This window comes from Entelurus aequoreus, linkage group LG07, assembly GCF_033978785.1.
Source record: "Entelurus aequoreus isolate RoL-2023_Sb linkage group LG07, RoL_Eaeq_v1.1, whole genome shotgun sequence".
Taxonomy (NCBI): domain Eukaryota; kingdom Metazoa; phylum Chordata; class Actinopteri; order Syngnathiformes; family Syngnathidae; genus Entelurus; species Entelurus aequoreus.
The window spans coordinates 15,212,771-15,228,391 of record NC_084737.1 but is presented as its reverse complement, the minus strand read 5'-3'; the positions used below and the strand labels follow the sequence as shown (position 1 = coordinate 15,228,391).

General features: G+C 37.0%; 1 protein-coding gene across 3 annotated transcripts in view; it reads right to left on the bottom strand.

Annotated features, from left to right (window-relative positions):
- The window catches only part of LOC133653423 (extracellular sulfatase Sulf-2-like), an 84,700-nt gene that overhangs the window by 900 nt on the left and 68,179 nt on the right, over positions 1 to 15,621 (bottom strand). For all 3 annotated transcript variants that reach the window (XM_062052660.1, XM_062052661.1, XM_062052662.1), the window contains 10 exons: positions 13,776 to 13,977; positions 13,616 to 13,712; positions 13,456 to 13,550; positions 13,329 to 13,388; positions 13,091 to 13,260; positions 12,878 to 13,020; positions 8,144 to 8,267; positions 5,993 to 6,029; positions 5,846 to 5,902; positions 1 to 2,245 (listed from right to left, as the gene is read on the bottom strand). The exon at positions 1 to 2,245 is cut by the window's left edge and continues 900 nt beyond it. In XM_062052660.1, coding sequence (XP_061908644.1) covers positions 2,215 to 2,245; positions 5,846 to 5,902; positions 5,993 to 6,029; positions 8,144 to 8,267; positions 12,878 to 13,020; positions 13,091 to 13,260; positions 13,329 to 13,388; positions 13,456 to 13,550; positions 13,616 to 13,712; positions 13,776 to 13,977 — 1,016 coding nt within the window. In that variant the 3' untranslated portion in view covers positions 1 to 2,214. The remainder of the gene's footprint in view (positions 2,246 to 5,845; positions 5,903 to 5,992; positions 6,030 to 8,143; positions 8,268 to 12,877; positions 13,021 to 13,090; positions 13,261 to 13,328; positions 13,389 to 13,455; positions 13,551 to 13,615; positions 13,713 to 13,775; positions 13,978 to 15,621) is intronic.

The window sequence follows — 15,621 nt, the reverse complement described above, 5'->3', positions numbered from 1 at the left end:
AATAGAATATTCTTATGTGCTTTAAGTGACCAGACGACCGAGATCAAAACTGGGAATATAATCCCAGAGAAGGGGGGGAAAAAACGGTCAGCTATTTTCAAATTGAAGAAACAATATGATTAGGTTATATATACATGCATATATCCTACATAAACAATGTATGAATACATTAGATATCTATACATCTTATAGAGCAGGGGTGTCCAAAGTGCGGCCCGGGGGCCATTTGCAGCCCGCAGGTAATTTTTTAACGGCCCCACGGCACATTCTAAAAATACGAAAAGTGTTATAAAAGAGTAAACAGGTGAAATGTAACAAGAAAATGTTGCATTATTTACTCTAATAACACAAAGCTGCCATGCAGGTAGTTTCTTTCTTTAAAAAATAATAATGAATCAAAATCAATGTCATTATGAATTATTGACCTATTCAAGGCTCCATTTACTTCACATTAAATATTCCACTTTGAGATATTTTGGGGGGAAAATGTTGCATATTTTTTTAAAGAACGGCCTAAAACGAACAAAGCCTGAGTGGAGGCCTAAATGTATCTTTTTTATACATATATTGTATTGGTTTTTAAAATAAAAAATATCAAAATGGCCCCCGCTTGCTTTGATTTTTCAGTGTGCGGCCCTCAGTGGAAAAAGTTTGGACACCCCTGTTGTAGACTGTATCTCTGTTGCTGCAGCAGCAGAGAGTTTATTCTGTCTTGACACTTTGTATTGATATTTTGTATTACATTCTTCCCTTAAATGATCACGTTTACAGTGATTGTTTTATATGTATTTTTTATGCATGTCGCTTTGGATAAAAGCGTCTGCCAAATACTTAAACACAAACTTATATAAACACCTGAAAGTCTTTATATCAGATAAAACCACCAATCTGTTTCACTGGATTCAGAATAAAACCAAATTCTGTCTTACCCAACAATGTTATTATTAGACACAAAATTGGGTAGGAAAGCTAGACTAAATTTAGACTTGTTTAATACTGTATAGCAACTGTCCATCTGATTGTCTAGTTAGCTAACATATACCCCCCCCACTCTACCCCTACACAATCTGGACGGTGGTCCTAACTTTTACCCCTGTTGGCTTTTACAATCTTTATCTTCATCACTTATTTCAACTTTATGTTATTCAAGTATGACATTTTTAAATTTAATTAATTTAATTGACAAGCAATTCTATTATGGTTGTACTCTTGTTTGCTAGCGGCTACGATTTCAGTACTATTGAAGATCTTTGCACCTTCTCAACTCTGTGGTAATATTCTTTTCACAAAATACAACCAATAGTACGTTAATGTTAAATCTTACTTGTGAAAAGTAATCCCCCGATTCCTATTTTCAACAGACCGCTCATTTGAGAAGGAAAACGGCATCTTTGTTTTCGACCTGTCAACTGTCATTTTAGGCTGCTCGCCGGCTCCTCATCACCACTTCAAGATGGCGGCCGAATTTTTCGCGTCACAGCAGCCAATGCTGCGTCTACTTATAAGATGTCTATGATGACAACGCTAGAACCTTCTCCCTCCTGTTCAACATAGTAGCGTTGTAGGAAGCGACTTGATTGGCCACTAGAGGTCAGTGCATGCTTTATGGGTAATGTTAGTAAACCACAGTTTTCGCTGCCTCTTTACTCTTCAAACAAAGATGGCCGCCTTGAAATATATTAGTCAATTATTAACAGAAAACTTTTAACAGCACCTTCTGCGCGGAGGGGGCGTGTCCATGTTCGACTGACAGTATATTGAGGGGCGTGTCTATAATTATTATTTGACATATGAGGGGGCGGGTCCATTTTTGACTGACGTGCGTTTACGCAAGACACAAGAGGGGGCGTGTCCATGTTGCGCCAACAATTGCCGGATTGGGCGTGTCCATGTTCGACAGACCGCCACAAAAAGGGGGCGTGGCCATGTCTGACTGACAGCCACTATGGATTCCGAGCAAAAGATACAAAAGGAGGGCGTTCTCTTCATCGCCACCCTCCTCATCCTCATGGTAAGGAGGGGTTGAAGAAGAGGAGTGATGATGATGATGATGAAGGTCAGTCGGGAGGGGGAAGGGGGGGTCCGAGCGAAGTCACAGAAAAGCTGGAAGCTGATTGGCCGAGTGGCGGGTGCATGCCTTCGACCGCGCCCTGCTCCTTGGTGCTGATGTGGGCGGAGTCACAAGCCCGTTCTGGCCAATAAGGACCAAGCTTATTATCCCTTCCAACCGTCCCAGATAGGACCTCTGGAACGACAGCGGGGATACGGTTAGACACATAACTGGACTTTGTCAAGTCAAACACATCCTACTTCATAGATAGGAATAATAATAATAATAATAATAGTAGATAGGCCCCGCCCCTTTTCCCTGAGTGCCTGTGCGCGAGGCTAAGCTAGTGGGGGCAAAGATGGCACACAATAAAAGACACGAGCCATACAGTTAAAACAAGGAAAATTATCATCTTTTGTAGGGAAAAACAAAAAATGTCTTCTTTTTAATCTGCTGTAAATTCCGGACTTTTTTCCTACACTTTGAACCCTGCGGTTTATAAAACAGTGTGGCAAGTTTATGATTGTGTCGCTAATTGCCTTAATGATTTGTGTTCACTAGTTTTCATTAAACCCAAGCAGAGGACTAAAATGTTGTGTTATTGTTTGCGCTATGGCGCCATCTCTTGGACAAGTTTGCTTACTGCAGGTGCTGCAAATTAAACGGAAAGTAAAAAATAATTCTTCATTCATCCCTCCAAGCAACGATTGTAAGTTTTGCAATATAACTAAAACAATTCTTACTTACTAAACCGTCCCATGTGTGATGTCTGTAGGAGTGTTTTCATGCACATTTGCACGTGCTATAGTAATATAATGAAGCTAGCGTCGTTAGCATTAGCTAATATGCTAACACGTTTACGAGGGTCTGTGTTAGTATTATCAACTTACATTCTTTTTATATTGATCCACTTTCACAAATCCCTGAGTAAATTCACCAAAATGTCACCGTGGAGTTATTGAGTCTGTTTAGCTGATTGGAGAGCTAGCTTCCTGTCAGAATAATTGTATATAAGTTATCACATAACTTGTTTTCCCATTAGTTCAGGCTGCCCTGTGAGAAGACAAAAGCTGTCTTTGTCCTTATAAAGCAATCTATCTAGGCACCTTTTCTTTGAACAGTTTATGACCGAGTGCAACAGCTGTTTATGACCACCTCCCCTTAGGAGCATCTGCGTAATGCAATGTAATCAGGAAATGCCCAAATAAAGGAGGAGGCGTGGAGCTCTCTCCTCAGAGCGTGGGACGACACTGTACAAGGGTACAGGTCTACGCGCTCCCCTCATGAGCTAAATTGAATCCTGTCTCTGTTTGATTTCTTTGCTCCTTGTCTTGTCTAATAGATGTCATCGGTGTTTGAACCTGACACTTCCGCAGCTAGTGGGTCCATGGCGATGACTTCTGTTTTGTTTGATCAGCCGTTTTACTGCTGTCTTACAGACACTGTTTGGAAACAATTAAGGTATGGATATAAACATTTACAAAATATTTCAGTGTAAATAACTAATTTCACAACGTATGTATCTGTGGCTTATAGTCCAGTGCGACTAATATATGAAAAAAAAAAAATTATTGTAAAATTTAATTGGTGCAGCTTATATAGCGGTGCGCTCTATAGTCCAGAAAATACGGTAATTGTATTAATAGCGCATGTTTTGACATTAACATTGAAGTAAAATTAGCCGATTAAGATTTATTATTATTATTAGAGATGTCCGATAATATCGGCCGATAAATGCTTTAAAATGTAATATCGGAAATTATTAATATCGTTTTTTAAATTATCGGTATCGGTTTATTTTCATTAATTTTTTTATTAAATCAACATAAAAAACACAAGATACACTTACAATTAGTGCACCAACCCAAAAAACCTCCCTCTCCCATTTACACTCATTCACACAAAAGGGTTGTTTCTTTCTGTTATTAATATTTCTGGTTCCTACATTATATATCAATATATATCAATACAGTATGCAAGGAATACAGTCCGTAAGCACACATGATTGTGCGTGCCGCTGGTCCACTAATAGTACTAACCTTTAACAGTTAATTTTACTCATTTTCATTAATTACTAGTTTGTATGTAAATGTTTTTATATTGTTTTACTTTCTTTTTTATTCAAGAAAATGTTTTTAATATATTTATCTTATTTTATTTTATACATTTTTAAAAAAAGGACCTTATCTTCACCATACCTGGTTGTCCAAATTAGGCATAATAATGTGTTAATTCCACGACTGTATATATCGGTATCGGTTGATATCGGTATCTGTAATTAAAGAGTTGGACAACATCGGAATATCGGATATCGGCAAAAAGCCATTATCGGACATCCCTAATTATTATACAGGGAAACCTTGAGTCACCATCTATTTGCGTCCTTTTAGGTTTACAAACCTTAACATCGCGCCAAATATGCTTCTGTGTGCGAACCATGTCTCAACGTATGAACGTTTCATTCATGCATTCATTTTGTGCGCTGCTGAAAGCCCAATGGGGGCTGCCGTTTTGATGACATCACTTCCTGCAACGGCGTGCACGGCCATTTTGAAGAGGCGTGGCCCCCTTCGTCTCATCCTGCTTACGTCCTGTGCACAGCCAGCTTGAAGAGCTCCAAGGCTAGTGGAACTTCTGACTTGTTTATGTCCACAATTGTCGTACTTTGTGCTGGTCAGCCTGTCTTACAGATCACTTTGTGCGATCAGAAACGCTTTAAATGTGTCCAAACACTCTCAGTCTTGCTGTATCGCTCGGGTTGCTAGACAACCACAGAGCTAGCGTTTTAGCCAGTTAGCCTACGGCTTCACTTCGAGGGTTTTATCGGTGAAGGGGGTTTGTCTTTATTTGTGAGGAGACGTGTGTGTGTGTTCGAGTTCAGTGTTGACATTTAAGCTTACTGTAATGTTGTGTTGTTTGAATAAAAAAAACAATTGTTGAGCTATTACTACCTTGTTATATAAATCAGTGTTTTTCAACCTTTTTTGAGCCAAGGCACATTTTTTGCGTTGAAAAAATCCGGAGGCACACCACCCGCAGAAATCATTAAAAAACGAAACTCAGTTGACAGTTAAATGTCGTCGTCGTAGTTGTTGGATATGACTTTAAACCATAACCAAGCATGCATCACTATAGCTCTTGTCTCAAAGAAGGTGTACTGTCACCACGTCACATCACGCCGTGACTTATTTTGAGTTGTTTGCGGTTTTCCTGTGTAGTGTTTTAGTTCTTGTCTTGCGCCCCTATTTTGGTGGCTTTTTCTCGTTTTTTGGTATTTTCCTGTGGCAGTTTCATGTCTTCCTTTGAGCGATATTTCCCGCATCTACTTTGTTTTAGAAATCAAGAATAGTTCAGTTGTTTTTATCCTTCTTTGTGTGGACATTGTTGATTGTCATGTCATGTTCGGATGTACTTTGTGGACACCGTCTTTGCTCCACAGTAAGTCTTTGCTGTCGTCCAGCATTCTGTTTTTGTTTACTTTGTAGCCAGTTCAGTTTTAGTTTCATTTTGCATAGCCTTCCCTAAGCTTCAATGCCTTTTCTTAGGGGCACTCACCTTTTGTTTATTTTTGGTTTAAGCATTAGATACCTTTTTACCTTCACCCTGCCTCCCGCAATTAGCTACAGGCTGCCACCTACTGATATGGAAGAGTATTACACAGTTACTCTGCCGAGCTCTAGACAGCACCGACACTCAACAACAACACATCATTTGCAGACTATAATTACTGGTTTGCAAATAATATTTTTAAACCAAATAGGTAGTCTTGCTTGAGGATGAGTGATGAAGACTCACAGCGTTCGCGATGATGAAGGTCGCTTGACTCTGGGCCACTTCTTCTTCTCAAACAGCCTGAAGCAGCAAACACACAACTTATTACACAATCACATGCTAACTTCACTGTGTGTGTGTGTGTGTGTGTGTGTGCGTACATGCTCTTACCTGTAGTCATCAAAGCTGCTGTGGTCCCGCCCACCGGCTAAGGAGACATTGTGATTGGTTAGTTAGTTATGCCTATCGACAAGTAGAATAGACTAAAACTTGCCACAAAAATTGACATGTTTTATGGTGTGTGTGTGTGTGTGTTCTTGTATTTCTAGCCTTCTTGAGACATTAAGAAGGAAAAGTAGCTTCCATATGAGGTGTGAACAAGTGATGACATAACTCATGGTCCCAATAACGCCTTTAACAATCCGGATGGTTCTTTTCCTCTTTGGTCCGGAGGACAAGACGTCCACAGTTTCCAAAAACAATTTAAAATGTGGACTCGTCAGACCACAGAACACTTTTCCACTTTGTATCAGTCCATCTTAGATGAGCTCAGGCCCAGCGAAGCCGACGGCGTTTCTGGGTGTTGTTGATAAACGGTTTTCGCCTTGCATAGGAGAGTTTTAACTTGCACTTACAGATGTAGCGACCCACTGTAGTTACTGACAGTGGGTTTCTGAAGTGTTCCTGAGCCCATGTGGTGATATCCTTTACACACTGATGTCGCTTGTTGATGCAGTACAGCCTGAGGGATGGAAGGTCACGGGCTTAGCTGCTTACGTGCAGTGATTTCTCCAGATTCTCTGAACTCTTTGATGATATTACGGACCGTAGATGGTGAAATCCCTAAATTCCTTGCAATAGCTGGTTGAGAAAGGTTTTTCTTAAACTGTTCAACAATTTGCTCAGGCATTTGTTGACAAAGTGGTGACCCTCGCCCCATCCTTGTTTGTGAATGACTGAGCATTTCATGGAATCTACTTTTATACCCAATCATAGCACCCACCTGTTCCCAATTTGCCTGTTCACCTGTGGGATGTTCCAAATAAGTGTTTGATGAGCATTCCTCAACTTTATTGGTATTTATTGCCACCTTTCCCAACTTCTTTATTACGTGTTGCTTGCATCAAATTCTAAAGTTAATGATTATTTGAAAAAAAAAAAAGGTTTATCAGTTGAACATCAAATATGTTGTCTTTGTAGCATATTCAACTGAATATGGGTTGAAAATGATTTGCAAATCATTGTATTTCGTTTATATTTACATCTAACACAATTTCCCAATTCATATGGAAACGGGGTTTGTAATAGAGAATGTCTCATTAGCACCCCTGGTGGTGACATCCATCAAAATGAGGGTGGTCCCAAAAAGGAGGGATTTTTCACATTGACTGTGGGTCGCTTTTAAAAGTGCTCCCCCTCTGGTCAACATATGAAATAACAAGTGTGTGTACATGAAGTAAATAATGAAGATTAAAAACCAATTACACACAAAAATAAAACATTTATATATTTTTTTAATTACTAAAAGCAGTGTTTTTCTCACAATGTGTCGACTTTTTTCTTATAAAATTGGGAACAATTTCTCATAATCTTTCTGTTTCTGTAATATTGCAATATTTTGTCGTAAAATTATTACTTTTGTTAATGTAAAATTCTGACTTTTTAATGCAAAATGGTGACATTTGTCAAATAAAATTCTGACTTTTATCACAATATTGCCCTTTTTTTTTGTTCTTGTAAAATAGTGAAATTTTTTAAGTAAAATTATGACTTTTGTCATATTTTTGCCAAGTAAAATTTCAGATTATTATTATTATAATATTGCCAACATTTTAAAGTTTGCTTGTAAAATTTCAACGTTTGTCGAGTAAAATTACGACTCTTTTCATAAAATTGCCAAAATGTTAAGCTTTTCTTGTAAAATTGCAACTGTTATTGAGGTAAATTCCAAGTTTTATCATAACACTGCACAAATGTTCAGTTTTTCTTGTAAAATGTTGACTTACGTTGAGTAAAATTACGACTTTTATTATAATACTGCCAAAATTCTAAGTTTTTCTTGTGAAATTGCGACCTTTTTCTTGTCGAAATTGCAGCTAATTTTTCACAACATGACGATTGTTATATTTGCATAGTATGTATATGTTATTAATGTTGTAAATACAAATCTTTATATATCTAGAAAGGGTGGTCCTAAAGAGGTAGCCATTTTTCTCAGGTCTCAAGAAGGTAACAAATACAACAGTGTGTGTGTGTGTGTGTGTGTGTGTGTGTGTGTGTGTGTGTGTGTGTGTGTGTGTGTGTGTGTGTGTGTGTGTGTACCGGGCTCCACTGAGCGCGTGCGAGGATTGCACTGTTTATGTCCTCGGCAACCTCGCAGCTCCATCAGCTGAACATGAAGATTGTTGAGGAGCGTCCGGTCTAACGAGTCGACGGTGTTCACCAGCTGGGTAGAGGCAGAGTGGGAGGAGCCATGATGATATCACAGAGGTCACATGACAACTAAACGACTTCAGGTCGGCTGCGTCACTTCGAAAGAATCGCTTCAAGGTCGAAATGTCTTTTTGACACAAAAGCGCCAATCGACGGGGCGACATGGGACGACATGGTGTGTTGTTGTACAGCGCCACCCGCTGGTCAACCTCCTTAAAAACAAGATTGCCGACGGACAGGCAGATGCAGACTAAGGGAAGAACATCTGCCCGCTTCTTCTATTCTAGGAGAACCTAGCAGCTCTAAAAAAAATTATGTGTACATTGAGGCCGGTCAAATAAGACAGAAAGATATATACAAATAAATACTTATATGTGTCATTGATTAATAACTATTTAAATTATATACATAAATGTCATTAATTAATTTAATGGAAAATCTATTCAATTATTTCACAATTCAATTAATTATTGAAATAATTAATCATTATAATTGTAATTATTTAAAAACGATTATTTTATGATTTATAATTATTTCCGGTTTGACATCATTTTTTAATTATGTACTTATTTCACAATTTAATCGATTATTTATTTGTTTACTTATTCATTTCATGAACGAGAACACAATTTGATGGATGAATAAATCTTTAAGTAAATACCTAAATGTGTCATTAATTAATTGTAATTGTAATTAAATACATATACAACATTTACTGTAAACATTGAAATAATTCATTAGAAAATGTAATGTACTTTTACACTGAATACATTATTGACACAATTAATAACACATTGATGTATTTAATTACAATGGGGAGGGGGGGGGGGGTTGTCATAAAAAAATACAATCATGTGTGCTTACGAACTGTATCCCTTGCAGACTGTATTGATATATATTGATATATAATGTAGGAACCAGAATATTAATAACAGAAAGAAACAACCCTTTTGTGTTAATGAGTGTGAATGAGTGTGAATGGGGGAGGGAGGTTGTTTGGGTTGGTGCACTAATTGTAAATGTATCTTGTGTTTTTTATGTTGATTCAATAAAAAAAAAAAAATATATATATATATATATATTTTTTTTTAAATTCTTGTACAGCCCTGTACCAATCGATCCATGGACCAGTACCGGGCCACGGACCGGTACTGGGCCGCGGCCCTGGTGGTTGGGGACCACTGGTTTGGAAGGTCAAATCGAACAAAATTTGATAAATATGTAAATATTTAAGTAAATACATAAATGTGTTAGTAATTGATTACAATTGGAATTAAATACAAACATTTATTGTGAAATAATAAAATGATAAATGTACTTTTACATTAAATACATTAATGACACATTTAATAACACATTTATGTATTTAATCACAATTATACCTCTTTATGATGCATTCAAGTAACTATTTAAATATTCATATAATTATTTGATTTTGTCCGATTTGACCCTCCAAACCACGCAGGTTCGTTAAAACTAGGGATGTCCGATAATGGCTTTTTGCCGATATCCGATATTGTCCAACTCTTTAATTACCGATACCGATATCAACCGATACCGACATATACAGTCGTGGAATTAACACATTATCATGCCTAATTTGGACAACCAGGTATGGTGAAGATAAGGTCCTTTTTAAAAATAATAATAAAATAAGATAAATTACGGAGCCCCTAAAGGGACATGGGAATTTTTTTTTTTTTAGACATGTATCTCGTGGCCACGAGAAAGTATCTCGTGGCCACGAGAAAAAAAGGGTATTTCAACAAGTAAACAGTACAGTAGGTAGTTGATGTTGATATATGTAATGCACATAAGGGTATTCTAGTCAGATGCGCGTGTGTAAATATGCGATGTGTAAATATCAAAATATTACGTACGTCGAATCACTTTTTGTCAGGCAATATTACATTTAATGACAATTTTACATAAATGAATACATCCAAACACGTTGTACATATTTATTATTTGCAAGAAGAAATAACAGTTACAATTGTGTGTGTATCTTCCAAGCAAGAAAGAAGTTTGATCACATCAACATCGGACTAACTGACACACTCCGCTTCGCTGCAGGTCCGCAAGCCACGCCCACCCCCCACAGCCACAGAAGAGGAAAACTGTCCTTTCCCGGGCATGATAAAGTCTTAAATAATGTCAAACACGTAGCGTTACAATAACCAGGAAGATAAAGTGTTTGTCTCACACCTACTAATCAAGCATTCACATTTTGCCACAACACACATGGGGGAAAGTCCTAATTGGAAATACAGCCATATTAACTCCTAAACTGCCATTTTAACACACACCAAACCATCAGCACGCATCCAATGCTTTCTCGTGGCCACGAGAAAGTTTCTCGTGGCCACGAGAAACTTTTTATTAAAAAAAAAAAAAAAAAAAAAAAAAATTATTATTATTTTTTTTTTTTAATAAAAAGTTTCTCGTGGCCACGAGATACATGTCTAAAAAAAAATAAATTCCCATGTCCCTTTAGGGGCTCCGTAATAAATAAATTAAAAACATTTTTTTGAATACAAAAGAAAGTAAAACAATATAAAAACAGTTACATAGAAACTAGTAATTAATGAAAATGAGTAAAATTAACTGTTAAAGGTTAGTACTATTAGTGGACCAGCAGCACACACAATCATGTGTGCTTACGGACTGTATTCCTTGCAGACTGTATTGATATATATTGATATATAAGTAGGAACTAGAATATCAATAACAGAAAGAAACAACCCTTTTGTGTGAATGAGTGTAAATGGGGGAGGGAGGTTTTTTGGGTTGGTGCACTAATTGTAAGTGTATCTTGTGTTTTTTTTATGTTGATTTAATTAATAAATAAAAAATTAAATAAAACGATACCGATAATAAAAAAAACAATACCGATAATTTCCGATATCACATTTTAAAGCGTTTATCAGCCGATAATATCGCCAGGCCGATATTATCGGACATCTTTAATTGAAACAAATAAATAATTGAATAACTAATTAATCAATTATAATTGGAATTAAATATATAAAAGTGTCATTATCATTTGATAAATGCATTGTAAATATAGAAATAATTAAATGTACTTTTGCGTTAAATATAATTAGACAAATTTGATAACACATTTATGTATTTAATTCCAATTATAATGAATTAATGATAAGTAATTATCAAATTTATTTATTTTTTAACTTAAAAATAGGCAAAAAAATAATATGTTTTAAATACTCACTTATTAATTGTTGTGTACATTTTATACACTCTTAACATTAAGAGTGTATAAAATGTCATAAAACGTATGGAAGTCATGGGACGCACAGTCCCATGACTTCCATACGTCATACACCCGCTAACTAAGGCTGCTCTCAAACACTGTTGTAATGTGCATGCCTGGCATGCACATTACAACCGTTTCATGTTTACTACGTAGGTAGCTGTCATTAAAAAACGTGTGTGTGTGTGTGTGTGTGTGTGTGTATGTATGCTTGCATTGTGTGTGTGTGTGTTCTTGTATTTATAGCCTTCTTGAGACAGCAAGATGAAAAAGTAGCTTCCATATGAGGAGGTGTGAACAAGTGATGACATAAATCATGGTCCCAATAACATTGCATCTAATAGAGAATGTCTCATTTGCACCCCTGGTGGTGACATCTATCAAAAAGAAGGTGGTACCAAAAAGGAGGGACTTTTCACATTGACTGTGTGTCGCTTTCAAAAGTGCTCCCCCTCTTGCCAACATATGTAATAACAAGTGTGTGTAAGAAATTGAAATGCAAACCCCTTTGGCCAAAATTAATTAACAAAAATATAATAATTATGTATGTAGAGACATACTGTAATAACTTGAAGTAAATAATGAAGATTAAAAACCAATTACAAACAAAAAAAATAACTTTCTCACAATGTGTCGACTTTTTTCTTATGAAATTGGGAACAATTTCTCATATTCTTTCTGTTTCTGTAATATTGCAATATTTTCCTGTAAAATTATGACTTTTTTACGTAAAATTATTAGTTTTTAATGCAAAATGGTGACATTACTCACAAAATTCTGACTTTTATCACAATATTGCCCATTTTTTTGTTGTTCTTGTAAAATACTGACATTTTTTGAGTAAAATTATGACTTCTGTCATAATTTTGCCAAGTAAAATTCCGATTAGTATTATTATATTGCCCAAATTTGAAAGTTTTCTGATAAAAATGTGACTTTTGTCGAGTAAAATTACGACTCTCTTCATAAAATTGACAAAATGTTAAGCTTTTCTTGCAAAATTGCGACTGTTATTGAGTAAAATTCCAACTTTTATCACAATATTGCACAAATGTTCAGTTTTTCTTGTAAAATTTTGACTTGCGTTGAGTAAAATGACGACTTTTATTAAAATGCTGCCATAATTGTAAGATTTTTTTTTCTTGTAAAATTCCAACTATTTTTTCACAACAAGCTTTTTAATATTTGCATGGTATGTATATATTAATAATGTTGTAAATACACATCTTTATATATCTAAAAAGGGTGGTCCTAAAGAGGTAGGCTTTTTTCTCAGGTCTCAAGAAGGTAAGAAATACAACAATGCGTGTGTGTGTGTGTGTGTGTGTGTGTGTTTGTGTGTGTGTGTGTACCTGGTAGGGGTCAGTGTTCATGTCAAAGTACTCCAGGAAGCCGGTTGCAAACTCACAGAACAGGAAGTTGTGGCTCTCATTGATGGTCCTCAGACACCAATAAGTGTTGTTGTTGGCGCTGGTGCACGCGCAGAAGGGCCCCACTGCACACACACACACACACACAGAGATATGACATAGCGCCATCATATTTCCAGGACATGGTGGTCATACGTGTCCAGTACGGCGCCGTCTGCCAGTGCTGGTTGTCGTGCGTGAAGCAAGTGAGTCCCGGCATGGAACAGGTGTCGTTGTTCCGTATTCGCTTGATGATCTTCCTCATCTTCTTCCTCCTCTTCTGCTCCTTCTCCAGCCACGCCTTCTTGTGGCGGGCCCCGCCCCTCCTGAGGCGCGCACAAACAAAGGCGTGTTTAGCTGCTGGAGCTGGCCCAGGACCATGAGAGGTTCTGACCTGAAGGGGTGAACGCGCCCTCCTCTGTACCGGGACTTCTTATTCAGCTTGGACTTGTGCCTGGACCACACTCGGGGATTATTACCCATCACGCTTCCACTTCCTGTTTGTGCGTCGCGCCACTTACATGTACTTATTGCAGTTGCACACCAGGGGGCGGGCCTTCTTCAGGTGACCTTTGACATCTTTCAGGTTCTTGATCTTGGTCTGGAGCGTCTCAATCTGACGGCAAATGACAGGAAGTGGACCTTGTACTGAAGCCACCAGGGGGCGCCCCCGCACCTTACCTCATGGTCGATGTGCAGCCTGTGGTCCCTCCAGGCCTGCAGGGACGTGTAGACCCCCGTGTCACAGCGGACTGTGGAGTTGGTCAGGATGGAACACCTGAGGACAAGCGCTCGTCAGTCCCTCCAGAAAAAAAATTATCAAAAAACACGCTCCGCTCACCTGCGGGTGACCTTGACGGAGTTGGGTGGAGTCAGGACTGTGGGAGCCCCGCCCATCCCGCTGAACTCGTCCTCGGACTCTTCGTTTCCTGTCGCGTTGTCAGAGGCCCCTCCCAACAGGCTGTGGTTGCCGGGGTAACCGCTGGTGACAGGTACGGAGCGACTGAAGCGGTTCCTGGAGTAGCTCTTAGGGACTTTTAAGTCTAAAACACACACACACACACACACACACACATTCTTGTATTTAGTACCTTCTGGAGACCTGAGAAAAATGCCTACCTCTTTAGGACCACCTTTTCTAAATATATAAAGATGTGTATTTACAACATTAATAATATATACAAACTATGTAAATATAAAAAAGCTTGTTGCGAAAAATTGGTTGGAATTTCACAAGGAAAAGGTCACAATTTCACAAGAAAAACTTAGAATTTTGGCAGTATTATAATAATAATCGGAATTTTACTCAACGCAAGTCAAACTTTTACAAGAAAAACTGTGCAATATTATGATATAAGTTGGAATTTTACTCAACAGTCGCAATTTTGTAAGAAAAGCTTAACATTTTGTCAATTTTATGAAAAGAGTCGTCCTTTTTCTCGACAAAAGTCACAGTTTTATAAGAAAACTGTCAAATGTTGACAATATTATAATAATAATAATCGGAATTTTACTCGGCAAAACTATGACAAAAGTCATAATTTTAATATATTAATAAAATATACATACTATGTAAATATAAAAAAGCTTGTTGTGAAAAATTTGTTGGATTTTCACAAGAAAAAGATCAAGAAAAACTTTGAATTTTGGCGGTATTATAATAAAAGTCCTCATTTTACTCAACGCAAGTCAAAATGTTACAAGAAAAACTGAACATTTGTGCAATATCATGATAAAAGTTGGAATTTTACTCAATAACAGTCGTAATTTTTCAAGAAAACTTAACATTTTGGCAACTTTATGAAAAGAGTCGTCATTTTACTCGACAAAAGTCACAATTTTATAAGAAAACTTTAAAATGTTGGCAATATTATAATAATCATCGAAATTTTACTCGGCAAAACTATGACAAAAGTCATAATTTTACCCAAAAAATGTCACTATTTTACAAGAACAACAAAAAAAATACCAGTAGGCATTGTTGTGATAAAAGTCAGAATTTTATATGACAAATGTCACCATTTTGCAGTGAAAAGTAATAATTTTACATAAAAAAGCAATAGTTTTACGAGAAAATATTGCAATATTACAGAAACAGAAAAAATATGAGAAATTGTTCCCAATTTTATAAGAAAAAAGTCGACACATTGTGAGAAAAAGTCTGCTTTTAGTTAATTTTTTTTGTTGTTGCTGAATTTTTTGTTTGTAATTGTTTTTTAATCTTCATTATTTACTGCAAGTTATTACAGTATGTCTCTATATACATATTTCTTTATTTAAAAAAAAAAAAAATTTGGCCAAAGGGGGCGCATTTCAATTTTTCACACACACTCGTTAATTCATATGTTGACCAGAGGGGGAGCACTTTTATAAGCGACACACAGTCAATGTGAAAAATCCCTACGCTAGAAATACAACACACACACACACACACACATGCTTGTCTCATCACTTCCTACTTGCAGTTCCCCCTTGATCCACTAGAGGTCAGCCTGACATAGACCGGGGGTGCCTGGACTGTTTCCACTTGCTAGTTCTAACTAGAAAATGAAATTTTGGTATACATTTTGTGTAAATGCTAAAGAGGCAAAGCCAAATTAAAATGCTAACAGTTAGCACGCTGGCCAGATAGCCTCAAGTAGCAAAAAATATAGGCAAAATTAGCTAAAAAAAAAAAAGAAGAAGAA